The 25918-nt window shown below is 48.8% G+C and overlaps 9 protein-coding genes across 9 annotated transcripts; 5 read left to right on the top strand and 4 right to left on the bottom strand.

Moving 5' to 3' along the window:
* Positions 1-140: 140 nt before the first annotated feature.
* Positions 141-856, top strand: BO88DRAFT_458297 (DUF1754-domain-containing protein; the record flags this gene model as incomplete). Its single annotated transcript, XM_025711033.1, has 3 exons — positions 141-470; positions 664-761; positions 835-856. 3 exons carry the CDS (start codon positions 141-143, stop codon positions 854-856), a joined length of 450 nt encoding a protein of 149 aa, XP_025557995.1.
* Positions 857-1654: 798 nt separating this feature from the next.
* BO88DRAFT_184469 (AN1-type zinc finger protein) lies at positions 1655-2326 on the bottom strand. Its single transcript, XM_025701771.1, has one exon. The coding sequence runs from the start codon at positions 2046-2048 to the stop codon at positions 1830-1832; it is 219 nt and encodes a 72-aa protein (XP_025557994.1). The 5' UTR covers positions 2049-2326; the 3' UTR covers positions 1655-1829.
* Positions 2327-3370, top strand: BO88DRAFT_184470 (uncharacterized protein). Its single transcript, XM_025701772.1, has one exon. The coding sequence runs from the start codon at positions 2605-2607 to the stop codon at positions 3196-3198; it is 594 nt and encodes a 197-aa protein (XP_025557993.1). The 5' UTR covers positions 2327-2604; the 3' UTR covers positions 3199-3370.
* A 5010-nt stretch (positions 3371-8380) lies between these two features.
* Positions 8381-9883, bottom strand: BO88DRAFT_474833 (O-methyltransferase; the record flags this gene model as incomplete). Its single annotated transcript, XM_025711847.1, has 5 exons — positions 8381-8691; positions 8750-9201; positions 9280-9403; positions 9470-9596; positions 9653-9883. 5 exons carry the CDS (start codon positions 9881-9883, stop codon positions 8381-8383), a joined length of 1245 nt encoding a protein of 414 aa, XP_025557992.1.
* Positions 9884-10505: 622 nt separating this feature from the next.
* On the bottom strand, positions 10506-12474 carry BO88DRAFT_447167 (cytochrome P450; the record flags this gene model as incomplete). Its single annotated transcript, XM_025710342.1, has 6 exons — positions 10506-11029; positions 11089-11357; positions 11416-11657; positions 11712-11863; positions 11914-12105; positions 12419-12474. 6 exons carry the CDS (start codon positions 12472-12474, stop codon positions 10639-10641), a joined length of 1302 nt encoding a protein of 433 aa, XP_025557991.1. The 3' UTR covers positions 10506-10638.
* Positions 12475-13098: 624 nt separating this feature from the next.
* On the top strand, positions 13099-18506 carry encA (non-reducing polyketide synthase encA; the record flags this gene model as incomplete). The annotated part of the gene is made up of 4 exons (XM_025705296.1): positions 13099-13394; positions 13461-13695; positions 13804-17232; positions 17289-18506. The coding sequence occupies 4 exons, from the start codon at positions 13099-13101 to the stop codon at positions 18504-18506; spliced, it is 5178 nt and encodes a 1725-aa protein (XP_025557990.1).
* Positions 18507-18662: 156 nt separating this feature from the next.
* Positions 18663-20458, bottom strand: BO88DRAFT_474815 (putative MFS transporter; the record flags this gene model as incomplete). Its single annotated transcript, XM_025711846.1, has 2 exons — positions 18663-19408; positions 19524-20458. 2 exons carry the CDS (start codon positions 20456-20458, stop codon positions 18772-18774), a joined length of 1572 nt encoding a protein of 523 aa, XP_025557989.1. The 3' UTR covers positions 18663-18771.
* Positions 20459-21383: 925 nt separating this feature from the next.
* Positions 21384-22871, top strand: BO88DRAFT_408623 (phosphotransferase family protein). The gene is made up of 3 exons (XM_025707752.1): positions 21384-21838; positions 21909-22378; positions 22456-22871. The coding sequence occupies exons 1-3, from the start codon at positions 21560-21562 to the stop codon at positions 22859-22861; spliced, it is 1155 nt and encodes a 384-aa protein (XP_025557988.1). The 5' UTR covers positions 21384-21559; the 3' UTR covers positions 22862-22871.
* Positions 22872-23946: 1075 nt separating this feature from the next.
* Positions 23947-25046, top strand: BO88DRAFT_458291 (S-adenosyl-L-methionine-dependent methyltransferase; the record flags this gene model as incomplete). Its single annotated transcript, XM_025711032.1, has 4 exons — positions 23947-24120; positions 24177-24281; positions 24323-24699; positions 24758-25046. 4 exons carry the CDS (start codon positions 23947-23949, stop codon positions 25044-25046), a joined length of 945 nt encoding a protein of 314 aa, XP_025557987.1.
* Between the last annotated feature and the right edge of the window lie 872 nt (positions 25047-25918).

The following is a 25918-nucleotide window of genomic DNA, read 5'->3' as shown; positions in this document are numbered from 1 at the left end:
GCCATTCAGTAGTATCCATCCATCATCATCATCATCCATACTACCTCCCCATCAACCTAACAATGCACGACCATCTATCCCCCAGCATAGAACAATAATAACAATAATCAACTTAATACCCGAAAACAAGTCAGGGGGAAATGGCACCAAGCGAATACTCCACCCCCGGAGGAGGCGGCAAACTTAAACTGAAAGGCTCCAAGACCAGCAACGGTCGAATAGAGAAGAAAAAGAAGAAGAGCAGCAGCAAGAAATCGTCCGTCCCAGGCAGTGGAGAGGAGAGTGAGCAGCAGAAGAATCAGCAGGAGCAGCAACTTACAACGACAACAACAACAACATCAGCAACTGCAAGTGGCGCTGAAGAGGAACCTCCTCGCACTGACGAACATGAGCCTTCCTCAGCATCTGGCTCTGCGGGAGCTGGGAAGACCGAAGCGGAGAGGAAGTATGAGGAGATGAGGCGGAAGAGGGTATGTATTAATTACATTTCTTCTACTTACTCTTTGGGGTTTGATTTAATTTTCTTGGTTTGATTGATGTTTGTTACTCATGTATGGGGTTGATGTACATGCTGCTTCTTCGAAAACCTTCTTATTATAAGGAGAATGAAGCGATGAAGGTCTATGTCACAAACAGACAAGATAAGCTAACAACCATATACAGCTGCAAGAGCGCCTGAAACGAGAAGGGGTCAAAACTCACAAAGAGCGCGTCGAAGAATTAAACAAGTATCTGAGCAGACTAAGTGAACATCACGACATGTATGTTTCCCACTTAACCCCTTTCCTGGGTGGTTATGTTTCAATTTCTCTTGGCTAATTATGTACGTGGTAGGCCAAAAATTGGACCGGGCTAAAAAAGAAAAAGTGCCCTTTCCCCCGTGGTACAGGCTCGATGGCTATCGTATCACTTTGTTTCAGGCTCGTCATGTACTAGTCGTAGTAATGGGTGGGTGCTTTTGCTTCTGGTTTTGGTTCTAGGAGGAGGGGGGTGGGGAGGGGTCGAGGTCTTCTCTGTTCTCAGTTGCAGGGATTCTAGGTGTCAGGTTGGTTTCAACCTATGGGAGTTCGGGACTAGTTAGTTGGAGAGGTTTGTTCGGGCTACTATCATATGACGCTTGCTACGTTCTGCACGCTCAATGGTCAGAACGGCGGGATAGCTACCTGAGCTTACAGCTACGTGGGTAGCTGGCACACGACTAATCTCCGGCCACCGCACTGAGGATGGATGGTACTAAGCTATTCCGGGAGGTGGGTGTGATTGAATCTATGGGTTCAATTGATGGTGGAAGGTGTGGACAAATATGCATATATACCTATGACCGCTTGGCTATGTGACACGCCAATGGAAATAGCAAAACCATTCACAAACGGGGGGGAAAGCCCATCAATTCTATCCAACACGAACTGGAAGATGGAGATATTGTCTAGTATCGGTTCGTTGCCAATAACCGCCCGCGGGAAGTCCATGGGAAGATGAACACGATCACTGCAAAAAAAGTGATAAGGAAATATGCAGCAAATAAATACTCAAAAGAATAAGAATAAATATAATGTAGCCGTCGAAACTCCAGAGCTGTGTGAACGCCAAACAGAACAGTATCAACATCAAAACTCCCTCCCCAACCCAGGTGGCGAACTGTCGCGGAAAGCGTTACTGGCCATGCAGTACTTGCTAATGCCGGCAATAAGTGTGTAGTGTGGAAGTAGGAACACCGCGCTAATAATATGTATGAAGTTTGCGACGCAGCGGAATAATAAAGAAAGGAGGAAGGATAAGAAGATCACAGCAGGGAGAATTATTGTGAGATCTCCAGGGAGAGAAGGATCTCATACGCCCTTAATGACGTGAGTCCGCTCACTGTTGAGCTTATCGGCATTGCGGGCGTGGGACTCCTTCTTGCAGTCCTCAAGACCAGTGCAGGCGTGAGCCTCCAGCATGCGATGCTTAGAGCAGTAGTGACCACTGCAGAAGCTGCAGTCTCCGACGATGCGTTGAGCGGCTTCCTTGCACTCCTTGAAGTTGCAGCGAGGCTTGCGGGGCGCCATGATGAAAGTGGTGGCGAGAAAGCGAGTCGAGAGAGGCGGTGTCAAGAGTAGCTAGTAGTAGCCGCCGGGGCAGCGATGACGATAGGAGGACTGGAAATGAGGTGCTTCTTGTTGTTCCCAGAGAAGGACTGGTAGTGACCGTGAAGGATGCTCAAATGGCAAAGAGTAGTAACTTATGTTATGCAGTCCGAAAAGAGAGGACTGATGAAGAGCACGGCAAGAGTGTCGGGCGGTTGAGGGTGACGTGGAGAGCAGTAGTCCGGTGAGGAGAAAGAGGAGGTGAGTGAGGAGGCGTGATAAGGAGGCAGGCAGATAAGGGTGGATGGCGGTCTATGTATAGTGGAAGGGGACCGAAGATCGGAGTTCTAGTAGCTTAGCTGAAGCTGGATAGCGGATAGGGATAAGCCCGAAAGTAGAGTAGAGCAAAGAAGTCAAGGCTCGATGGATGAAGCACAAGATAGAAAGGGAGGAGAGAAGGAGAACAAAGGATGGCGGAAGAAAGACGAATAAATAGGTGGCAGCGGCAAAAGCGCAGCCCAAAGTCAATTTATACGGAATGGAGGCCGATGGGGGGTGGAGGGAGGGAAGAGGGAAGAATTGGGGGGGGGGAGTCATGGATGACTTGCTGAGTCAAAGAACGGCGCTGCTGCAATGCTTGGATCAGCGCATTGCAGCAACCCGCACCGCGTTACAGAAGAGAGGGAGACAGAAAAGAGAGGCGGCGATGGGCTTATTCTTAGCCCCAGCGAACAAGAACAAGCCAAAAAAGGCCCTGCGGACGCTTGGGACTATTCCTCCGACGGGCAACGACGACGACGACGCCCGGTGGAGGCAAATCGGCCTGGTGGACCCAGAACTTTCCAGGATTCTTTGGGTTTCGCTGCTCACTTTACTTTTACTGTCTGTCCTCTCCTTTCACAGCCATCCATCCATTCATACATCTTTCTGTTCGGTTTCCTTACTCTTCAATTTCTGGTTCCCTTCTTTTTTGATTTTTTCTTGGTTTACGCCTTCGGGTGACGGCTATCGAGTTCGGTTCGTCCTGTTGCTGCGTTGGCCGGATGCGCACGAGGTTCCCGTTCGGTATCCGGCAAAAGTTAGTTCTTCTTACTCTTCTTCTTATTCAGGCTCCGAAGTTAGTAAGTGGTAGTATTAGTTAGTCGTCCGTAGTAGCAGTAGTAGCAGTAGTAGTTGGTTACTAAAGTCACATAGCAGCAGATGGCAAGTTCGCTGGTCACTGGCAAACTTTAACATTCCACAGGACCAGGGGACTTGGAAAAAGAACAAAAAAAAAGGAATATGAAAAGAAAAGAAAATATAAATGCCTCCATACTTTAATAATTAGATTAACGAGTTAGAAAAATAGGAGAAGGCTAAGAGAAAGAAAACAAAAAAGGAAGAAATTAAAAACAATAATAGAGAAAATCAGAGCAAAGGTCATACAAGAGGAGTTACATCCAGATCCAGTTTACCCGTTTTCCTACGTGTCCATCCATGCTCCAAACCAACGCATCATCATCAACTGGCCGTTTTACCCTTTTCATTTCACCAAACCAACACCAGTACCAGCACCACTACTACTTCACCACCACCACCACCACTACATCCCCCCTTTCTTCTTCTTCTCGTCATCATCATCAGGCCGATCAATCCTGTCTAAGCGAGGGCAATCATGTCCACATCAGCTGCTTCTGCTCCTCACGAGCCATTTTCAAGCTCCAACGTATATATCGCCGCCAAAAGTCCCCTCCTCCACTCTTTACACCCTTTTCCCCTCCTACTAAACTAACCCCAAAAGGACGGCCACGCTTACTAGTCTACTGACCCGTTCAACGTTGCCTTACCCTTCCACCTTCCCCTTCCTTCCCACCCCGGTTCCCAAAACTATCCGGCCCAACAATGCATGCAAGCCTGGGCCCTCCCTCCATCCAGGCACCACCACGAAGGAGAGGAGAATGGGAGGGGGAGGGAAACAGAAAATCCCTTCGCGGATGTCTGTGCACATTAGTGAAGCTGCATCCCGAGGGTTGTACTGCAGTAGCAGTAAAGTGTACACCTCCTGATTATTACTATTATGATTCCCAACCTTGCCAGCCCGGTTTCCCTCATACCTGAAAATGAATACCATCCCAAACCTACTTCTTCTCACCTAAACTTTTCTCATCTCGTCACGTGAGGGCTCATACCTTGCAGCCAGCATCCATCCTGATGACTTTTATTTATTGATCTCTCTTTTTCACAATCAGGATTTCTGGATCATCATTTTAGATCAAGTGGTCCTTTCGTACATATTGATGATCTCATCGTAAATTCCCGGAAGTCTTTCATTTTCCAAGCCATCGTCAATATACTTATCTATCAATCTAGTCCTGAATATAGAGCCCAGGAACCAGAAGGGAACCCTTGCCGATTCCACGGAGTAACCCCGGTAGTAGTAAGTATCCTGTACTGATGGTCTTACTATCATCATGCACCTACCCTTGGGTTTGCAGATTCTATGGAGTGCATAAATATGAAGCACATTCAATTTTAACTCCCAACAAAGCCCTTTTTGTTGTTCTTTTTTGAAAATTTACTAATCATACCCTCATACTGGTTTTCGGGACTCCCTATCTTTCCCAATCAGGTCTTGCATCCCAAGCTAGATCTAAATAATCTTGAATTTTACATAAACACGTCAACTAAGTAGCCTTGATCTCTAATTTCTATTCTATACTTTTTAATCTTTATTTATACATAAATCCTGTTTGTCTACTAACCCTGCTTATCTCTTCACTACTAGTACCGTTTTAAACTGGAAGACGGCAGATGGGCTGCCCAAAACGGCCGCAGTTGACACAGTTTTTGGCTATCCATTTCACCACGGCTTCTGCTATTCCCGTGTGCACATTTATCCACGTACTTCCAAGCCTGATTCTTAACCCATCCAATCCTCATTTATCTGCAGTATAGTATATCTTCCAGGCATACACTCTTCTAACTCAACAGACTCAGAACGCGCATCACTTATAAGCTCACATTGACCATCAACCATGGTCATGTGACCTGCTGTCACAACTGCGGAGGGGCTTAAGCGGCCAATGAGCTGTCGCCTACCCTGGCAGTTATAACACCAATAATTGCCGCTGCGGTACTAACTCCATTACATTGTCCACCGCTAGAATAGGCAGTGCTACAGAACCTAAGCACTGGCCCGCCTGTACCATGCATTCACTTGTTTGCACTTACTTCGCCCTATTAGAAAAAAAAATTTCACTCACGGGCTAACAGTATGTGGCCTGGGGCCACCTTTTGTGGTGATCATAGAGCGCTTGAGGCAGCCAGCAGCGCGGTCTCTTGCTGGCAGAGCAGACCCCATCTTTCAGTATCACTCTCGAACTTATGTCTTATTCATATAAGATGGCTACTGTACGCTGTCGGTAGTCTCAACTCATATTCAGCATAATCCGTCATAGTATAACTGCCAAATTGTGAGTTCTGTCTTAATATATCAGATATACGTGACCTCTGCCAATTCTTGCAAGACAATCACGTTTGATGATTTAAAGAACAGTTTAACACACTCCTTTGACAAACAAACAGATCTTGGTCAATGGAAGGTTCTGCCGGTTTTGCAGGCTTATGTTTTGCTCTTCCAGCAGAATACAGGCCTGTCTAGAACGCATATGAAGTTCGAACAATACCACTTCAGGACTTATCAGCCAACTCCGGATCCCACTAATTGTATCTCAAAGCAATATCTATGATACTGTCATTGAGCACTTGCACCAGCTCCCCCAAACCCTAATATCTATAGTGGCAGCCAATTGCATTAGACTAAGGTGAACCACGACAGGACATGTTCTGTGATGGGGCTACTGTTCAAGTCAGCACGCCAGATAGTGACTTTTCCTCTCTTTGAAAACAAGAAGGTAGGCTGACAACTGATAGAATCTTTATATCTGAGAAATGGCCATGTCAGAAAGCAAGGGAATTTCGCTGCGGACTCGGAGAGAAACTATATGGATCTTCATGAATGGTTAGACAACTGCGTAAAGTGTCATGAAAAATGCAGAGTATCATTCTCTGGCGACGTCCATGAAGAACAACATTCGTTGTCACTACTTCCGCGACGAGTCATATACCCTGGATCTGTTGACGGATCTACATCACCCCGATTTGAGGAAGGAGGCGTCCGGGGACGTAGATACAGTAACTATAAAACAACATCGACATCCCTATCCTCCCCTTCGCCGTTCACACGGACATCATAACCTGCATCCTCCAAAGCAGACACATAAGCCCTAACTATTCGATCCCCACAACTCCTTTGCCACATCCGAAGGTGTCATCCCCCATCCGCAACACAAGCTCCATCACCGCCTCGTCCCCCGACTGAACCACCACGTTGAAGCAGACTCCATCCCCATTCATAAATAACACCTAAAGGCCCACCCAGAACACACCCAGCCAACTCCGCTTCAGCTCCCAGGTTTCCAAAAAGCGCCGCACAAAAGATAGCCGGCCACCCGTCCGACGTCGTGATAAGCGGCAATGCACCGAACCCGAAGCAACTCCCGCAACCTCTGCGGCAGTCTCGTACGTGGCCGCTCTGTGCAGACACGTCCATCTACTCGCGTCCGGGCCATCAAGTTCAAGAATGAGTGTGATGAGAGTAGTATCTGAAGGAGTCCCTGAGTTTGTGTCAGCGGGGGACCGATTCGTTGGTCCAGATGAGCTCAAAGAGGGGGTCAAATCCGCGAGTGCTGTGACGTAATCGATGCGTGCTTTGGATTGTATCAAGTAGCGGGCTATTCCCGAGGTGACAGTAGTTGAAGGCTCATTCTAAAAGGATTTTTTCTATCCGCAATGCATGTTAGTGAGGGTCTGGGTTTGGCTGAGCTAGGCAGGGGAGGGCGGGAGGGGCTGACGTCTATCGTAGAGGCCGGATGGGGCGTTAGGGTTTGCACCGCGAGCGCGCAGGAGCTTGACGAGTGGGAAGGATACGCTTCGGATTGCGTACTATTAGGAATTCTGGTGGAATTTCTCAGTATATCCTGGACGGTAAATGATGAAGGTGATAGGAATGTATATCTCACCGGCAGGGGCTCATACTTAGTAGTTTCGGGCCGTTATATCCTATAGACTAGTTGCTTTCCACGTGTCCATAAGTAGAAGCTGATGCGGCTGCACAAAAGTTAAGTAGCCTGGAATGATAATAGGCAGAGACCTGGACTCACATCTCCAAGTAACTGCAGGATATTACCCAGACTGGTATCCACGTCAGCCAGCAGCTCAAGCTACTCGTCAGTTTGACTCTTTCTCGTTGATTGCTCACTGCATGCGAGCTTTCTTTCAGGTCTTAATGAATTTGCAACGTCGCTTGTTTAAGTTGGTTTAAAAACTCTCTCGGCGGAGTACAAAGAAGGTATGGGAAAGGGCGTCAATCACAAGTGGGAAGAAGAAGGCAAACCCTCATCATTTCCGGTCTGCTGGTAAAGGCAGGTAATACCAGCAGGAGAGGCGCTCACGCTCGCAGCATTAAGATCTTGAGCCTATCGCACGCGGTCAAGAACTGGTTCTGGGGGCATGTTTGTATGATCTGATGATCTGGACCACGAACTGATGCACTTTTCTCTGCAAGTCCTGCCAGGGTGACTACCGATGCTGCCCTGCCAATGACTTGCCATATTGAAGTATGGGAGTGGATGGGCAAAATTGAGTTGTGGATGCGTATTGTCCCATGTACTATGTAGGGCATCTTTTCGCGATCAGCTTTCCTGTAGTTGGGCAGTGTATTATTTCTGGATGAGCTTTATTCAGCTGCGAATGGCTGTCTTTTTAAAAAGACAGACAGGTAGTGTAAGTGTCAGAGATTGTCACCGGCGCTTATGGGATCATGGCGAGGTTGGAATTATAGGAGAGGAATGACTTCACAGAGCCTTGTCTTGTGGTACTGTATTACATGTAGTCTAATCAGCAGCATCCACATCAGACCCCAACGCATGGATATCTCAGCTGAAAGTGGGGTACTTTTTATATAGGGCCGAATTTCCTATAAAGCTGCTCGTATTGGAGTTGTTCTAGACAAGTTGCTTGACATACCCTTTACTGGTGAATGTGATATACCTCCAAAACTGGGAACTATTTCCAGTCTACTGCCTTGCTGAGAGGAACTTGCTGGGACTGTATCTGACGTCGCATGACCCAAGAATAGGCCCCGTCTATAAGTATATCTGAAGTATTTCTGATCCTTCTATCACAATGCCATGACCTATTGTAATTAGGGCTTTATGCGCGTACTAGGATAATATCTTGAATCAATAGAAGTTGAATAACATCGACTAATCAATTCAAACCCTCCATGCCTCAATGATACCATTGCAGCTTCCTGGAACCTGGTATACCTTGCCCACTCGCAGGCCAACCTCAGCGAGCACGGTGTGCCATTCTTCTATCGTTCGTTGTTTACCACCAAGCGACATCATGAGTACGTCCATCCACCCTTCTTCAATTCCTGCTTTTGTCTGAGGGACTAGAATCTCCTCAATAAGAAGGCGAGACTTGTTTACCTCCATCGCTGCTACAGTTTTCTTTAGGATTTCAGAAACCTTGGAAGGAGGCCAGTTGTGAAGACACCGGCGGATGAGATAAATCAATGCACCTGCAAGATCGATGAGTTAGGTCCACAGCACACAAGAGACAATATGAAGATAGCTTACCTTTAACTGGTTGTTCCGTGAAAAAGTCGTGAGGGACCATTTCAATTCCATCAGGTGGAGGGACAATGCTGCGAACAACATGCTCTTGATCTTCAAGTATGTATCTCCCAGGCAGGCCATCACAAAGAGACCGTATCTGGCGGATTGCGCGGCCTTTACCGCCGCCAATATCAACAGCGACAGGATCATTGGCTGCTGGCTTTTGCTCAGAGATGACCTTCTTGAAAGGATATACTTCGAGCATCCATCCAGAGGTCATGGCTTGCATAGTCATCCCTTTATTGAAGGCTTCCATTCGACTAGGGTAGCTCGCCATGTGCTGAAACATGCCTTTACCCCCAGTTTCGTGCGTGTACGTGTAAGGGTTGTTGGAGACGGAGTCCGGCGATTTCCACCCATTGTACGCGAGAAAGTCGTGCATCTTGAGATGCGTCGGCATATGCTCGTCCATTCTGCCGGCATAGAAGAGATCAGCAGGCTAGAAGCATACAAACAGGACCTTTAATGGAGACGGGGTGTTTTCTACTCACACAAACTGGAATAACCCACGAATCTCTGGGCGCAGATAAACTTCAGAAAACGGGGTATGTCTGTATGTGCTAGGCCCGACTTCCTCGAAAGGACCATATGTCGAGGCAATTCTCATCAGGCGCTCTGAACCGAAACTTGTTAGACATTTGGTGTTCAACATAGACTCAGGAGATGGATATATAGACGCACCAACAAGATCTTGTTCGACGTTCAAATCTTGGGCCAGCTCTTCAGCTGTGCGTGACACGCCCCCTGTAGGAAGCCTGTCAAACACTCCCATCTCCAACAATGAGCGAATTGCTGCGATATGAGCCGTCTGACCGGTTAGCGGAGGGTAGATTCTGGGCAACAGGAGGACGGCGAGCAGCTCACCTTGTCAAACCAGCTCTGCACAGTATCTACAGGTCCTTGAACGACCTGGAGGAGCTTGAGCGTCTCTACAATCAATTTCTGGCGCGCACCGTGCACCGCGCTGTGACATTCAACACTGTCACTTGTGTTGCATGTTATCGCAACACGACACTCTTCCGCAGCATTGTTGAGGGTGCCGAGTGCCTTGTCAAGCTGCAACAGCTCGTTGTCCGTGTTGTTTGAGATAGTCATTGTTGTTGTAGTAGTAGTTGCTTGTCTGGCTGGTTGAAGATGGAAAGTTCCGAGTTTTATGGAACGCTTTTCTTCCTCAAGCGTAAGGGACGACCACTACAGATGGATATTTCCATACTATCTATGTGAGCTGCCGGCCACGTCACCTCTCCCTGTATGTATGCACTGCAACAATTTGCATATACGAAGCCGTGTTGTTCATCAACACAATCGATAGCCGTCGCATCCTGGTATGCCTGCTTGCACGTATGTAGGCTAGTCGCAAGGGGCTAATGGACAAAAGCAGCATCTTATGTCCTTGCGGCATGATCGGCGTTCCCGTCAGTTGAGGAGGCATATTCCAAAAGTAGACATCTGCTTCCACTAGCTCCAAAAGCTCCTACGCTCTTTTGCTTTGCCTCCTCAATTACGAGTCATGACCCTTATCTTGATATCCCGGAGCTGCATTGATTGGTGCTAGTAGAATGCGCAATACTCGCACACCCACCAAGAAATGGCGGTCTGTAGGCTGAATTACCTTCCGTCATATCACGAGAATAAAAGATCTTGCATTCTTTTCTGCAGTAGCCAGGCTTATCAGTACATTCTAGAGGATGGGTGACCATGGGCGTTGGCGAACGAGCGCATCGATGCCCCCCTACATTCGTAACTATGTACGTACTATACTATTCGCCTCGTGCAAGGAAGCTGCATAACAATGGGAAGAGATCTCCAGTACTACATGTGACGCCACTACTACGATAACTGAAAATGCCTCAGGAAGCAAGCGATGTAATCTCTTTGGAGTGACTTTGTTCCCAGGGATATTCAGTCTCCACCGTGCGAATGAGGTTCTCATAAGCTGGACTGCGGACCCGAATGTCGATCTCGTATGGGACTGGCGAGCTGACAAACCCTGCTTGAAACTCTGGGCGGAAGTCACTGTCAGTGCTATTCTTCCTCGGCTTACTGATCTGGAAAGCGGCCAAAGATTGCGCAACGGTCAGGTAGATGTTCGCTCTGGCCAGGTTGCGTCCGGGGCATATTCGTCGACCGAATCCAAAGGTATGTGGATCAGGTTCAGGCGAACGCCCCTCGGAGCCTAAGAAGCGTTCTGGCTTGAAGGAAAAGGGATCAACGTAGGTGTTTGGATCGTGGTTCATAGCCCTGAAGGGATAAGTCAACAATGAACAATTCCTCGTAGAGTTCCCATGCGTAACACGAACCAGACGTTAGCCATGACCCAAGATCCCTGCGGGATGTCATATCCGTCGCACACATCGGGGGCGATAGATTTGTGTGTGATGATGGGAACAGTGGCATGCCAGCGAAGAGTCTCCTTCACTATGGCATTGATGTACGGGAGGTTGTCTCTATCTTCGAAGCCAGGAAGACGATCCGGCCCTAAGACGGACTGGATTTCCGCTCGTGCTTTAGCCTGAACTTCGGGATAGAGGGTCATGGCGAGAAAGAACGTAGCCAAGGTCGATACGGTCTACTAGCTGTCAGCACTTGCAGGTATGACTATACAGAGCCCCCAAGGACAGGCGTACAGTATCTGCCCCTCCAGCATATATCGCTGCGGCGGACCATTTCAGCACGGACTCATCGGTCTCTGACAACCCTTCTTGGTTCCGGAGCGAATTCGAGAGGAAGGAAGAACGGAAGTCACTCTGGGCGAGTCGTCGCTTGACAAATGTACACGGCACATCACAGAAAGCTGTGGCAGTCTTCCGGAAGCTGTCTGCCATCCGGACGAATTTGGCCCCCGGAAGCCAGGCCGGCAGATATCTTACTAGAAGCCAATGAATCACTGCGATCTATGATAGATGTTCACTCGGAAACTTACACAATGGAAAGACATCTACTATCCAGTTTCCCGGAGTGAGGACCAGACCAAGGTCGTGCACCGCTCTCTCGGCCAGGTCAACGAGAGGGTCATTGTCGTGCGGTTCCACCGTGTATCCGTAAGCTATCTGAAGGGCCACCGCCCCGGTCATTCTGGATGCCATTAGATCAGCTTTGATGCTATTGATTGCTGCGCCACATACTTTCGTAGCTGGTTGTTTAAACTGTGTGGATCATCCAATAAGCGCAGAAGGAATCGGCGAACTTCCACCTCTTGCACTGAATTGTATTGCGATACGCATTTCGCCGAACCAATTCCCTGGTGAAGAGCCCTCCGAATTTCCTGGAATCGATCAGAGTATTCGACTACTCCCAACATCTGATCCCAGCCAGCCCTGTAAACATTAGTACTTGTTCAGCGGTACAAGCACAGGAGAGGCCGACATGGATGCAAAGTGGAATTTCGGGCGACACGAATGGATCGCTGATCGTTTGTCCAACAACTCGGTAGCAAGGTGGACATCATTAAGAACGATCATCGTCCGCCCAGGGACCGACAATGAGCTAATAGGGCCTGGTATTAAATCGTCACTACAATATTTCCATGCGACATTATGGCCCGGCCGGAGAACTTACCGTAAGTTTCTTTGTGCTTCAACCAAAACTCCCATAACCGTACATCGTCAGAAGGCAGGTCACCCAAATTACCAAACAGTGGCTTGCGTGGAGGGCCTGGTGGTAGTTTGATTTGCCGTCGTCTCCATTTCAGGATACTGGTACTAAGAATGAGCCCTATAAGGGCCGAAAAGGCTGCTAAGGTCAAAGAAAACATTCGATCCGAATGTGTGCCTTGCGATGCGAGATAGAGACGGTTCGTTTGCTTGATTGAAAGGCCAGGTAGAAATAAGCGTCTCTGTGATATCTAGCTACGATGCGTGTCAGCCACCCTCGACGGAGTCTTATCCCTTGCCTGCACGCTTCAAGCCTGGCCGAGAACGCGTTAGGACTCCCCCGTAGCCAAGAAAATCCATTCGCCAGTGACCCTTGCTTTAGATAAGGCAACACGTCCCTTGCGTGGGAATGCCGTGGTATCTGCAATATCTGTTCTATTACACGAATTCCTCGTGCTGATATTCGATGCACCTTATCTGCGCATATGCCGGTTTAGTCACATACAGAGCAATGTAAGGAGATCCCATCGCACTGTTTATCCACGTCTTTCACGGGTAATGGATCACACGACGCTGACCGCTAACTTAGCTAAGTGAGCAATATGTAGGGTTCTTATAGCGGCGTTGATAGCCGTGTTGACGCTCAACTTCATAAATATCGTATAGTACCTGCTTGCGGCCGTGAAGCTCCAGACTGGCTGGAAAGACACGGGCAAAATGAGAGTAGTCTTCTTTAGCAACAAGTTTCCGGCGTTTGACCTACGGGATCTCTCCCAGAGACTCCGTTTCGTCTCTCGATCACGGAGTCATGGACTCCTGAGACGTTTTCTGGAAGAGGCGACCATTGTCGCCCACGAAGAGATTCGGCGACTCCCACCAGAACTAAGGACTCTCATTCCTCCATTTCATTCAATCCTGGATCTTGTTGATTCATTCGACTGGCATGGAGGACCATTAACCGCAGTTTTCGAGTGCGCTTTTACCTGTTTATTTCATCTCTCTCTCTTCCTTGGGTAAGTCTCTACCTCAATTCTTATGATACTGGATGGGGATCTGAAGTAGAATGTTGATCAATTCAGGAGCTACGAGCGCAACCCGCAGGAGTTCAACTTCTGCAATTCAACCTTCACTGGTTTAGGGTTAGGTCTGTTGGCTGCTGCAGGTATTGCTGCATCTCAAACGCTATTAGACGTTCCTCAAACAGCAGCCGAAGCTGTTCGGATTGCTATGAGAACAGGCTATCTGCTGTACCAGAAGCAGCAGGAGATTGAGCCGCAGGAACTAGACGCTCCGCCAAAAAGCTGGTCAGTGATTGTGAAGCACATACATCCAACAACAGTACAAGAGACACTCGACCGTTTCAACGAATCCATTGTAAGCAGGCAGCAAATCGTTGGACAGCAAAGCCTAACAATGATCTAGGATGCCTCAACCACGGGCAGGCTCTATATCAGTGTTGTCGAACCAGATGGCAGTCTGTTTGTGAATGGGCCACCGTCCATGCTGGCAAAGATATTTGGAAAGACGGGGGAATTGGCATCGGCACGCCACGCCGCTTTGCCAGTGTATGGAGGCCCTTGCCATGCAGCTCATCTCTACGATCGTGCTGATAGTTCCCGCATAGCTGAAACAGTCAACCCCCAAATTGCCAATCGGAGAGTTCCTGGCACTGTGCGCTTGCTCTCCATGGTTGATGGGAAGCCACTGGGCTCTCAGACTGTACGTGAGCTATTTGAGTCTGCCATATATTGCCTCCTGGCAGGCACCATTCAGTGGGGAAATGTTGCCGAAGCTGTTTTCTCGTCTTCGGAGTGGAACGACAAAGCTCACCTCCGTCTGGAGTCAGTCTTCCAGTCTTGTCCAGTTGTGAACACCCTGATATCCCGTGCCCAGGCTACCTATCCACACTGTACTGTCGATTTTCGAGAGCACTTGCAATGGGTGTTCATGGAAGAGAACCAACCTACCAACCCCACCAGCACGGACGTCGCAGTGGTTGGTATGTCCTGCCGACTGCCTGGCGGTGCCAACGACTTGGCCGAATTCTGGGAACTTCTGGTGGAGGGGCGCGACGTGCACAAGAAGATCCCGGCCGATCGCTACGATGTAGAAACACATACGGACATCACCGGAAAGCGCCAGAATACCAGCCACACCCCATTTGGGTGCTTTATAGACAACCCCGGGCTCTTCGACAATGGATTCTTCGGAATGTCTCCCCGGGAAGCCGGCCAAACGGATCCAGCCCATCGCTTGGCACTTCTGACTGCCTACGAAGCGCTGGAGCAGTCTGGATTCGTCCCTAATCGGACACCATCTACGATGGCCACTCGAGTGGGTACATACTATGGCCATTGTTCGGACGATTACCGGGAGGCCAATGCCGGGCAGGATATAGACACCTATTTTATTCCAGGCAACTACCGTGCCTTTGCTCCCGGTCGTATCAGCTACTTCTTCAAATTCTCCGGTCCGAGCTACAGTGTCGACACAGCGTGCTCGGCCAGTTTGGCTGCAATCCAAATTGCATGTTCGGCCTTGATACGTGAGGAGACGGACACTGTGGTTGCTGGAGGATTAAATTTGTTGACGGGCTCTGACAGCTTTGCCGGCCTCAGTCGTGGCTATTTTCTCTCCAAAACTGGAAGCTGTAAAGTCTTCGATGATGGAGCGGATGGCTATTGCAGAGCAGACGGCATCGTGTCAATCGTGATGAAGCGTCTATCAGATGCTCAGGCCGATAATGATAATATTCTCGGTGTGATCCGAGCCTCTGCCACAAACCATGCGGGGAATGCAAGCTCCATAACCCATCCTCATGCGCCTACACAGGAGCATCTCTTTTCGCAGGTCTTGAACGAGGCAAATGTCAATGCACTGGATGTGGATGTGATTGAGATGCATGGCACGGGGACGCAGGCAGGCGACACTACCGAGATCGAATCTGTCACAAATGTTTTCTGCCCAGGCTTAAAGAGACGCTCGCACCCATTGTATGTTAGCTCCGTCAAGGCAAATGTGGGCCATGGAGAGGCAGCTGCGGGTATTACAGCGCTAGTCAAAACGCTGCTGATGTTCCAGAAGGGTGCGATTCCGAAACATGTTGGGATCAAAACAGCGATCAACAAGCAATTTCGCGATCTTGGGACGTTGAATGTACAGATCCCTTTGGAAACTGTTTCTTGGGCCTATGACAAACACCGAAGGCGATACGCACTGGTCAACAACTTCAGCGCTGCAGGGGGAAGCACATGTTTGCTGCTCCAGGAACCTCCTGTGAGGAGTACGCCGCAAGCATGTCCCCATCCAACCCTTCCCGTTGCCGTTTCGGCGAAAAGTAAAGTGTCTCTTAAGGGCAACATCCGGAGCTTGATTACATACCTTCAGCAGAACCCATCATCGCACCTTCCCAGTCTGTCGTATACCACTACGGCAAGGCGGATGCACCATAGATACCGCGTCATCGTCAACGGGGGATCTCCCCAGGAACTGACCCGCCGCCTTCAGACATGTCTCGATGAGGTGGAATTACGGAGACCAGTTCAGAAGCGACCATCGGTTGCCTTTGTCTTTTCCGGGCAAGGGTCGTTCTATACAGGCGTTGGCCGACAACTATACGAAGAATACCCTTCATATCAAGAGACGATCCAGCGCCTGGATAGGTTATGTCTTCTCCACGGTTTCCCCTCGATCATCCCACTCATCCTAAGCCAAGACCAAGACACCACCGCGGCCACGCCTCTAATGACGCAATTATTGACAACATGTGTACAGATTGCGCTGACTGACTTGTGGCGTATGCTTGGGGTGAAGCCTGATGTAGTCATCGGGGCAAGCCTGGGAGAGTACGCTGCATTGCATGCTGCTGGTGTATTGTCTGCCAGCGATGCTATCTTTCTGGTGGGCAGACGAGCTCTGCTTTTGCAGGAGCTGTGTACCATAGGCACACACAGCATGGTTACAGTACGAGCATCTGTCGATGAGATTTGCGAGTGCATACCGCTTGGGAAAGAGTACGAGGTGGCTTGTATTAACGCGCAGCGTAATGTCACCATTGCCGGACCCGTCGAACACATGGACGATATCCAGGCGTCTCTGGAGTCGAATGGGTATAATACCACCAAACTCAACGTCCCCTTTGCCTTCCACTCAGCTCATGTGGAACCAATCCTCCAGCGTTTTGGTGAGATTTCCCGAACAGTTACATTCCACTCGCCGAAGGCGTCAGTCCTTTCGCCCTTATTAGCAGACATTGTCACTAGCAGAGACATCTTCGCCGACTCATATCTGGAACGGGCGACACGGGCAACTGTAAGGTTTGCTGCGGCACTTGAAAGGGCGCAGGAGGCGGGAATTATACATGCCAATACTGCCTTTATTGAAATTGGAGTCCACCAAACCTACAGCAATGCTGTACGAGCAACTATACGGGATATGACATGCATGGTCCCCAGCATGAGGTCAGATCAGAGTAACTGGAGCACATTTGCAGCTGCCATGTCTGCATTGCACGAAGTTGGGGTTGAGATCGACTGGAATGAATGGTATCGACCATTTGAGCCAAATTTACGCTTGCTGACCCTCCCGTCGTACCAATGGGATATGAAAAATCACTGGATCCAATACAACGGCAATTGGCTGCTACTCAAAGACAAAGGACTCAGGACACAAGATGGTGGTGCCCTAGCTCCAGTGACTCCAGCTTTCCAAACTCCTCTCTTGCACCAAATTCTCGAAGAGTCGTCAACAGAGAATGGCCACACCGTTTTAATGCAGTCTAACATTATGGAAGACCGACTCTTGAAGATAATATCTGGACACAAAATGTGTGGACGACCAGTAATGTCTGTGGTATGTATGGTTCATTCCACCCTTCATCACTCAATGTTCTTCCCTGACCAGCCTAGTTCGCATATCCTGATATGGCGTTATCCCTGGCCAATTACATATATACCAAACACCAACCTCAGGTTGATCTTCCGTCAATGGAATTTTGCAACGTACAGATTCTTCAGGGTTTAGTTGCCAAAAAAAGCCAAGCGAAACCCCAGTGGTTACGGGTGCGCGCAGATGCGGACCTGAAGAATCTTTCGGTCCGAATGTCCTTTGAGCACGCCCTGGAGGACGGCCATGGCTCCCGCGAAACCTTAGCTACGGGAGTGGTTACGTATGGAGACAGCCAAATCTGGTCGGACGAATGGGATACCCAAACTGAGTTACTCTTAAGCAGAATTGAGGTGTTGTATCGATTGGCCCAGGAGGGACAAGCCAGTCGCCTGTCTGGCAACCTGGTCTATACTCTCTTCAAAACGCTTGTCGATTACTCCGAGAAATACCGGGGAATCCAGTCTGTGGTACTGCACCACCTGGAAGGGGTGGCCGAGGTATCCCTTCCGCCTGGCGAGGATGGATGGACGGCAGCTCCCAACTATATCGACAGCGTTTCTCATGTGGCAGGCTTTATCTTGAACGGGAGCAACGCACTCGACGACCACGATACTGTCTACGTCATGGATGGTTGGAAGTCGATGAAATTTAGCCAGCCATTGGTCCCCGGAGCACGATACCAATCGTACACCAGTCTGAAACCGGCAAAAGAAAAACATGGTTTCTACATAAGCGACGTCTTTGTGGTTCGAGATGGGCAAATTGTTGGCCAAATTCGAGGTATGACGATGCGTCCACTGCCTCGGATTCTGCTGCGCCGGTTTTTCGATCCACCTGAGGAAAGTCCAGTGTCCCACAAAGGTATATCCATCTCTTCGACTATCTCTGACAGCCTCACGGACACACAATCACCAATATCAGTATCCGCCGGCAGACCTATTGCTTCGATCGAACGAGACACGCCACCCTCTACGCCCGGCGATGCTGAAATCAGCCCGATAGGCCGTGACGACACTAGGCTTGTAAAACAAGCCATGGGCATTATTGCCTCAGAGACATCTATCTGCCCGGAGGAGCTCACGGATGATGTCGAATTTGCGAACATTGGAGTGGATTCACTGCTGTCCCTAGTCCTGGTTGAAAAGTTTGCGTTGGGGTTGCATCTGAATCTTCGGGCGTCCGTATTTCAGGACTGCCCCAGTGTCGGTAGCTTCAAGGAGCATCTAGTCGCTGCTTAATGAGCTACTAGAGTTGTCTGCAGAAGTAGGAAATACCATCTGGGCTATTCAGTCCATTTGTAATGCGAGGAAAGTGCACTGCTACCGTATCGGAGAACAGTAGAGCGTTAAAATAATATTCAAAACCAAAAGAGCTAGTCATATGAAGCTTTTGAACACGGACCAAAGTGATTCCCCAGGCTACCTCTTCATGCTAATATGGTACATCCTGAATACACAAAATACGTGTGCACCCACGCTCATGCCCTCTCACCTGTATGCCTTCCTAGCTTTCCGACCCATTTTTCGAACCGGTTGCCGTCGCACAGTGCTCTCTTTCGGCGAGCCGAGTTCCTTCATCGGGTTTGGCTTGATTCATCCTTTTCGTGCGCCACTTCATTCCACGCCAATATGTTGCACAGAGCAATGGGGATGCAACAAGCACCACCAGGCCGAAAAAAGTGAAGCACCAACCCCTGCCCATTCCAGAAATCAAAAACTGCAATACTGCAGCCAGCACCGCACCCAGCCAACATCGAACAAGGTTCGCAGCTGCCGATGCCGTTGAAGGTTGCTCCGGAAAGAAGTCCACAAGAAGGGCACTCAGGATATTCACACACCCAGTGGCACAGAATCCAATCACGCCCTGCAAGATCAACGGTACATACAGAGGCATATTCTGGCTCAAAACCCAGCCATATGGGATTACGCCTAGGATTACGACACCAAGTAGTGGCAAAGCAACTTGCAGACGGACCTTCTCTACCGGAAAGTCGCTGATCTCAGAAAACAACGGAGCGGTAGTAGTAGTAGTAGTAGTAGTAGCAATTGTGCCCTCCATTCTGCGTGCAATGCGTCGGTAATTCAGATCCGTGAATATTCCAGTCAGCATAGAGCTTGTACATCCAGCAATTCCGATGGGTCTAAAATTTCACAACCGTGGAGTGATGTCCCAAACGTTAGCGTAGAAACATTATAATGGGGGTGTCTGTGCAACAAAACATAGCAACCCAGGAGTAGTATCTTATCATAGCGTACAGGAAACATAGGCCAAGCTTGAACGTATTGAGATGATAGAGTTGACCAAAGGTGTTGGCCATGTTCGTCATGATGGCGATCTGTAAGGCATAGGCCAACCCGATGTGTAATATAACGATGGATGCTGCTTTGTCTCGGAAGATTTTTAGAGACTGTAATGGATTGAATCCAGGTTTTTTGGTGGTGCTTGATTGAGCTTGCACCCGATGCGCTGGTACATCAATCGATGTTGGCGGATCGTGATGACGGGAAGTAAATTGTTGGACCAAGCTCTTCCTCCACCACGAACGTGGAACTCTGTGTCTATCGGTCACGACTTTTCTGGAAGTCTCCGGCATCGTTGTAGTATAGATCAGTAAGTAGCTCCCACTTAGGATAAGTAAGAACCAGAAGATGCTCCTCCAACCAAGCCATTGAACGAGGATGCCTCCAAGGATGGGGCCCAGTGAGAGGGCTGTCATCAAGCCGGTAGTTATAAGGCCCATGTATTTACCCCTTTGAGATGGACTTGCAATGTCTGCTGCGACTCCGTAGCCAAGCGACGTTGTTGCACTACTACCTGCACTCTGGATACAGCGGAGTACCATTAGCGCTGGGTAGGTATCTTGAAGTGCCAGCCCGACATTAGCCGCAGCATAAATGAGGAAACATGTGATATAAACTGGTCGGCGTCCACTTATGTCAGCAAAGCTACTCATGAATGACGGTGCTAGCCCTTGAATGATCATATAAACAGTCACGGAGAGGTTGATCAATGTATCGGATACTTGATAGTGATCAGCAAGTACGGGAAGTGCTGGATAATATATCTGACTCGAAATCGGGGACATGAGAGAAGCAAGCGCGGCCATAGCGATAATGAATACTCTCTCGTACTTGCTGAAGTGACTATATGGCCTGTCCGCGTGGCGGTCTTCTCTCTGGCTGTCGTTCATGGTGGTCCCTTCGTTGCATCGGCTCTCCTTCGTATCGTGGTTTCGACGGTCGTTCCCTTGGATGGTACCGTTCATGGTCGGCATCGGGGCTCATTGGCAGTAGAAGCAGATGTCGCTGAAAGTGAATGTAGCGGACGTCACATTAAGGGAGAGAAGTAATTAAAGTCTCAGGACTAAACCTGGTGTCTACAAGCGTCGAAGATTTGCATATGCAGCTGCATCAGCCCATTTCCACGCCTTTACCCCTTTATTAGACTTCGTGGTATATACTTACGCGAAACAAGGTAGCTATCATACTGAAGGAGCCGAGCTGGATTGATTGATTCTTCGTGGCTTTCCCCGGATGATATTACGTTCCCCATGGGATTTTGTAGATATTATGCTGTTTAGGGCAAGGGATAGTTGTGCACACGTAACTTCTGGGTGATCACGCGGCTGTCCAGAAACCTTCGAGGCCAAGAGCTGAAGTAGGCATGGTGCAGCTCATTGCCTATCCAGGAGATGCACATTAAAACGCAAGGGGCAAAATTCAACTTTCTCCCACAATGGTCTACAAGGCAGGTTGCATCAAAAGAGGATAGGACCTATCCTTAACCAGCCGATTCTGTGGTCCACCATGCTATCTTGTGGCGCATCTTCGGCATGCACGACGCTGCTGAAATTTCCCCACCGAGCCGGGGCAGTTCGGTGTGGACAGTACATTTACCTTGCTGCCTCATTCAATGTGAGAGTGCCTTGCAACCCACCTCTCGCGCAATCATGTATATCCAAAGTATTTGACCTAAACGGAAAGGGGTCACGAGTACGGAGTACTAAACTTACTAACTAGTTGTGCGGCTAGGGAATCATTCTTGGATCGGAAACTTAGTTCTCACCCTAGCTGCAGGATTTGATCGTGCATTATGCACTCTTCATCCTTGTCTAAGTAGAGCCGATTAAAGCAGTTCCATTGTGACCGTGGCCCCGGTACCTCGTACTCCATGGTTCATAAACCACGACATTACCGGGGACCAAAGCCTTTCGCAAGCTCAGGTACCCAGAAGAGTACCAAGTACCACCTCTATCACGATATCACATATCTATTTCCTATCGAGCATCACAATGATAGATGCAAATGGGGCCTCTCCGGTTCCACATGAACCAGTCACGGCGGCTGAGAGGGAACGTCACGTTGACAATATCACTCCCATCCGCAACATCCTGTTGTCTACACCTTATGAATGTGCCAATATTAAGCAATTGAGTGGTGGTGCCGTGAATTTCACCTACCGTGGTCTACTTGCTCACCCGCTCGCCGATGGGAGCAAGAGTGTCATCATCAAGCGTTCGAAAGAGTATGTGACTTTAGTCCCTGGTGTTACGTGCTCAGCCAGTCGATCTGTGAGTAGCTCGAGTTGTGCAACTAGAACTGAGTGATCCGCCCGCTGATACGGATTCTCACGATCTGTAGCAAGTCGAATACAGAATTTTGGAGTCCTTGGCGCGAGGCCTCGTGGCGCCAAAACGTCACGACGGGTTTATTATGAGAACACCCAGTCCGTATCACTTCTTTGAGCAGAATGTGCAGATCATGGAGGACTTGCAGGGTACAACCCCTCTCGTGGACATCATTTCTGCAGCTGGATGTAATATGTCCCCTACTTTTGCCGCGTCCCTGGGCTATGCAATCGGCAGCTGGCTAGGTTCCCTTCACTCCTCGACATCGAAGCGTGGGGGCGGCAGATTTGACTTGCACGAGAACCCAGGAGGCCGGGACACAATGTATGGCTTCTACTTGGGCATACTGGAGGAAAAGATCAGAACTGCCCCCCACCTTTTTGATGGCGTTGCAGACCAAGTACGAAAGTATGCTGTTGAAGAGATCGAACGACGTGAAGGCTGTGGGATGTCATTGGTGCACGGGGATTTCTCAGTCAGAAAGTATGAAACTCACTCCTTGTCTTGGTTACTTATCTTGCAATGGTGTCTTTGCTTAGCTTATTAACAACGCCCTACAGCCTCCTTATTTCAGATGCATCGCCAGACAGCGGGTATGTGACTGTCAGTCCCATTGACTGGGAATTATCTCACTATGGCCGTCGTGATCAGGACCTCGCACAAATAATGGGTGACTTGTACATCCTAGAAATTGTGAAAAGTGTGAAGATTGGCCGCACCATCCTCCAGCATATTATACGAGGGTATCCGGTGCTGCATGAGGAGGAAATATTTCACACAGCTTCCTATGTAGGGATCATGATTATCACATGGGCATTCGCCATAGGAGCTGGAATGACGAGGGAACAGGAGGAACAGATCATTCTGTTCGCAAGGGATCTCATTGTAAGGAGTCGGGAAAGAGATCGTGCCTGGCTTGAGACTACCATTGTGGGATATCTATTTCAAGAAGCGCAAGGAGTGTAGCAATTCTGATATAAGCTTATGTCTGCTTTACAGTGGCCCTTTACTAGTCTGAATCAAGTGTCTCAATAGGCCTGAGGCCGCTGTTGGAGAGAAATCCAATTAACAGTACAAAGGGGTTAAATAGGGCGTGGAGCCCTGCAGCTCGCTCTAGAGACGGCCCCTGGCTTACGGGATTTGAAGTGAGCGACGAAACAGATGACCTCACTATACAATCGGTGAGCAGATCTGCATTACTGAGGTGACGCCTCGCCTCGCATCTACACTGAAGAGCTTGTAATGGCGGTCAGCTCAAATAGTCATCGTGTTATTGGTGTAGAGCCTTCGCAAGCCATGTTGCCATAAAAAAAAGGTTAGGTTGGTTGTTCAGGGGAGAATATACATCTGGAGGGAAAGGCGCATGCGATAATGCTTATGCAGAAGAAGTTGCATCCTTACTCTCTGTTGCATACGCTTATTTTACTCCAGGCAAACTTCCTTTGTCTAGCCGTCGTGGCCAAGATGCAAGGGCTTCTGCATCGGTGAGCCACAACTCACATGTTAAGGTACAGTATCTGATCCTGCGACCACTGTCTTCTAAACCTATATCGGTACCTAGAGCCTTTCGCCAGAGTTTACTTCGGTAGATTTCTGCACTGTAAATGTTTCAACAGTGTCATTGTTCATATCAGCCACTCAGTGAAATCGTTTTCAGCTGCAAGTACTACCAAATTACGCCTTAAATCTATACATGAACACTCGGCGGTCAAGACAGCAGCTTCGTCCCCTGAATGTGTAACTAATCAACTAGTTAATTATACCAGGCAAGGGATATGTGTCAATCGCTGGCGGTGAGTCGCCGCTAATCTGTTCTGACTGGAGGTACAGTTCGACAACACATTAGTATTACACAATAATGTACACATATCCAGCTCAGATTTTTATTCGCCAGGAACAATCGCCGACAAAGGCACTCGATGTATCCTCTTTGCATGACTTTTATTGCCAAGATTAACCTAGATATAAAGCTTTCTTGTCGGCCTCTACAATCTGCATATAGGTTCACTTGGCTGGACATTCGGTAAAAAAAAACCTCCTTCACCAACATCATGATTCGAGATTTGGAGGATATATCCACGGACTTGACGAGAACATCGGCCTCCATCAAGTTATACCAGGAAACTGGGTTTGACAAGTACCGGCAGGAGGCTCTTGAACATGCCCCCAGGCTTGTGAGAAGCCTGGAGAAACCAGCTGATGCAATCTATAAGTTGTTCCTCCAGGTGCAGCTACTCACCCGGTGATGTTCACTCGTTATCTGCTGACGTTCGAGTCGAAGCCATCGGTGCTCATGGCTGTCAAAACTGCGCATGACCTTGGGATTTTCACCATGTTATCTCAAACAAATAGCTTCGTCACTTGTGGGCAGATGGCTGCTCTCAAGGTTATTCGTCCTATCGTGAATGCTGATGCCCCCATGCATAGAGCGAATTATGCGTGTCCTTGTATGCAACGGCTTCGCCAAAGAGCGAGTTCATGGAGGGAACGCGAGCAAACACCCCCCATTGGGCGGACTGGTTCCCTGTTCAAGAGAGGATCCTTGATGGGGCTCTGACCGACCGCCCATTGCTGGTTGATATCGGTGGGGGCCGTGGCCATGATTTGGCTGGGTTCAAGGATCGGTTCCCATCCGTGACCGGGAAGCTGATCCTGGAAGATTTGCCTCCCGTCATTGAAGATATTCAAGACCTCAGCAAGGATATACGAAGAATCAAACATGATTTTTTTATACCCCAACCCATCAAAGGCTGGTCGGCCTTCACCGTTTTCCTTCCTTCCTTTATCGTCTGGCCTTTTACTAGGTGCTCGCGCATACTACCTCAAGAACATCATGCATGATTGGTCGGATGAGAATTGCAGGCGCATTCTAAACCACATTACTGCTGCTATGGAGAAGGGCTACTCTAAGCTTCTTCTTGAAGATTATATTGTTCCTGACCAAAATGCCGGTGCCCGAGAGACCTTACTCGATATGACGGTTATGATTTGGTGTCCGGGAATTGAACGGACTCGCCGGCAATGGACAGAGCTTCTGGAATCTGTCGGACTAGTGATCAGGAACTTCTGGCTACCAGAGGGATGCCAAGGGCGTTATCGAAGCCGAACTCCTCGACGCAAGAGGTATTTAACTTGGGGCTTTGGTGACTAGGTTGGTAGCCATTTGAATCTTGAAGATGCACGTGAGGGCAGAACTGCCCCGGCTCTGGGTGCGACAAAGCCACGGCATACTTCACTTCAGTGACAATGCGATTAGCAGAGAAGGTATGGAATGAACTTCAATGATCTAAAGAAGTCCATTTCAGGGCCTACGTTGCTTTTTTCACGCCTGTGCCATCGGGTTTATCTATCACAGCCTCATAAGAATAAAACACGAATTGATACAGAGAGCTAAGAGATTATATAAGTAAGACAAAACTAAGAGTAACCTGTACTATTTCACTAGGACTTTATCAATAATACTATATATACATTTTTATCCAGAAAATCTATGATTATATGTCTTAGTAGCTGACAGCCTGCTCAGTAGATCTCTCTCAACCATGTAGGGGTTACATGATATGGCATGGGACATACCCAAGTAGTTCATTGTCCAACCATAACGCCGCTTGTGCATTTGTTTGCATACAAGGTTTCTCCCCCCTCCATTACCCTCCCAAAGTGATGAATAGATAGGAGTTTTGCTTCATTTACTAGCTACTTTCCTAATTAATTACTTCGTCAACTCTCGTCACCAGTAAGAAACAGGAATACAAATGGTGCCTGAGACTCTCAGTTTAGACCTGAGGCTATAGGCACACTTACCTACCACTTACACCCCTCTTCACCTTGGGCACGAACCTGCTATGTCCTGTACTAAGTACTCGGATCTTACTTTCCCCCATACTGCTTCACTATGGCTAAATAGTACACATTGGGTCTGTTGATCAGTGATCTGACCGTTGGTCTGGCTGCCTGGGTGTTTCATCGGTTTGGCCGATAGGGATTGTTACACGACTGTGTGATGTGCCGAAGACGGGCACG

The sequence above is a fragment of the Aspergillus vadensis genome (genome assembly GCF_003184925.1).
Source record: "Aspergillus vadensis CBS 113365 unplaced genomic scaffold BO88scaffold_32, whole genome shotgun sequence".
NCBI lineage: Eukaryota > Fungi > Ascomycota > Eurotiomycetes > Eurotiales > Aspergillaceae > Aspergillus > Aspergillus vadensis.
This window is presented reverse-complemented; position numbering and strand designations above follow the sequence as displayed.

Coding starts and splice junctions, on each gene's coding strand:
- BO88DRAFT_184470 (XM_025701772.1), top strand. CDS start 2,605: ATGGAGGCCGATGGGGGGTGGAGGGAGGGAAGAGGGAAGAATTGGGGG.
- BO88DRAFT_184469 (XM_025701771.1), bottom strand. CDS start 2,048: ATGGCGCCCCGCAAGCCTCGCTGCAACTTCAAGGAGTGCAAGGAAGCC.
- BO88DRAFT_408623 (XM_025707752.1), top strand. CDS start 21,560: ATGATAGATGCAAATGGGGCCTCTCCGGTTCCACATGAACCAGTCACG. Junction 21,839..21,908: donor CGTGCTCAGCCAGTCGATCT/GTGAGTAGCTCG, acceptor CACGATCTGTAG/CAAGTCGAATACAGAATTTT. Junction 22,379..22,455: donor GGGGATTTCTCAGTCAGAAA/GTATGAAACTCA, acceptor AACGCCCTACAG/CCTCCTTATTTCAGATGCAT.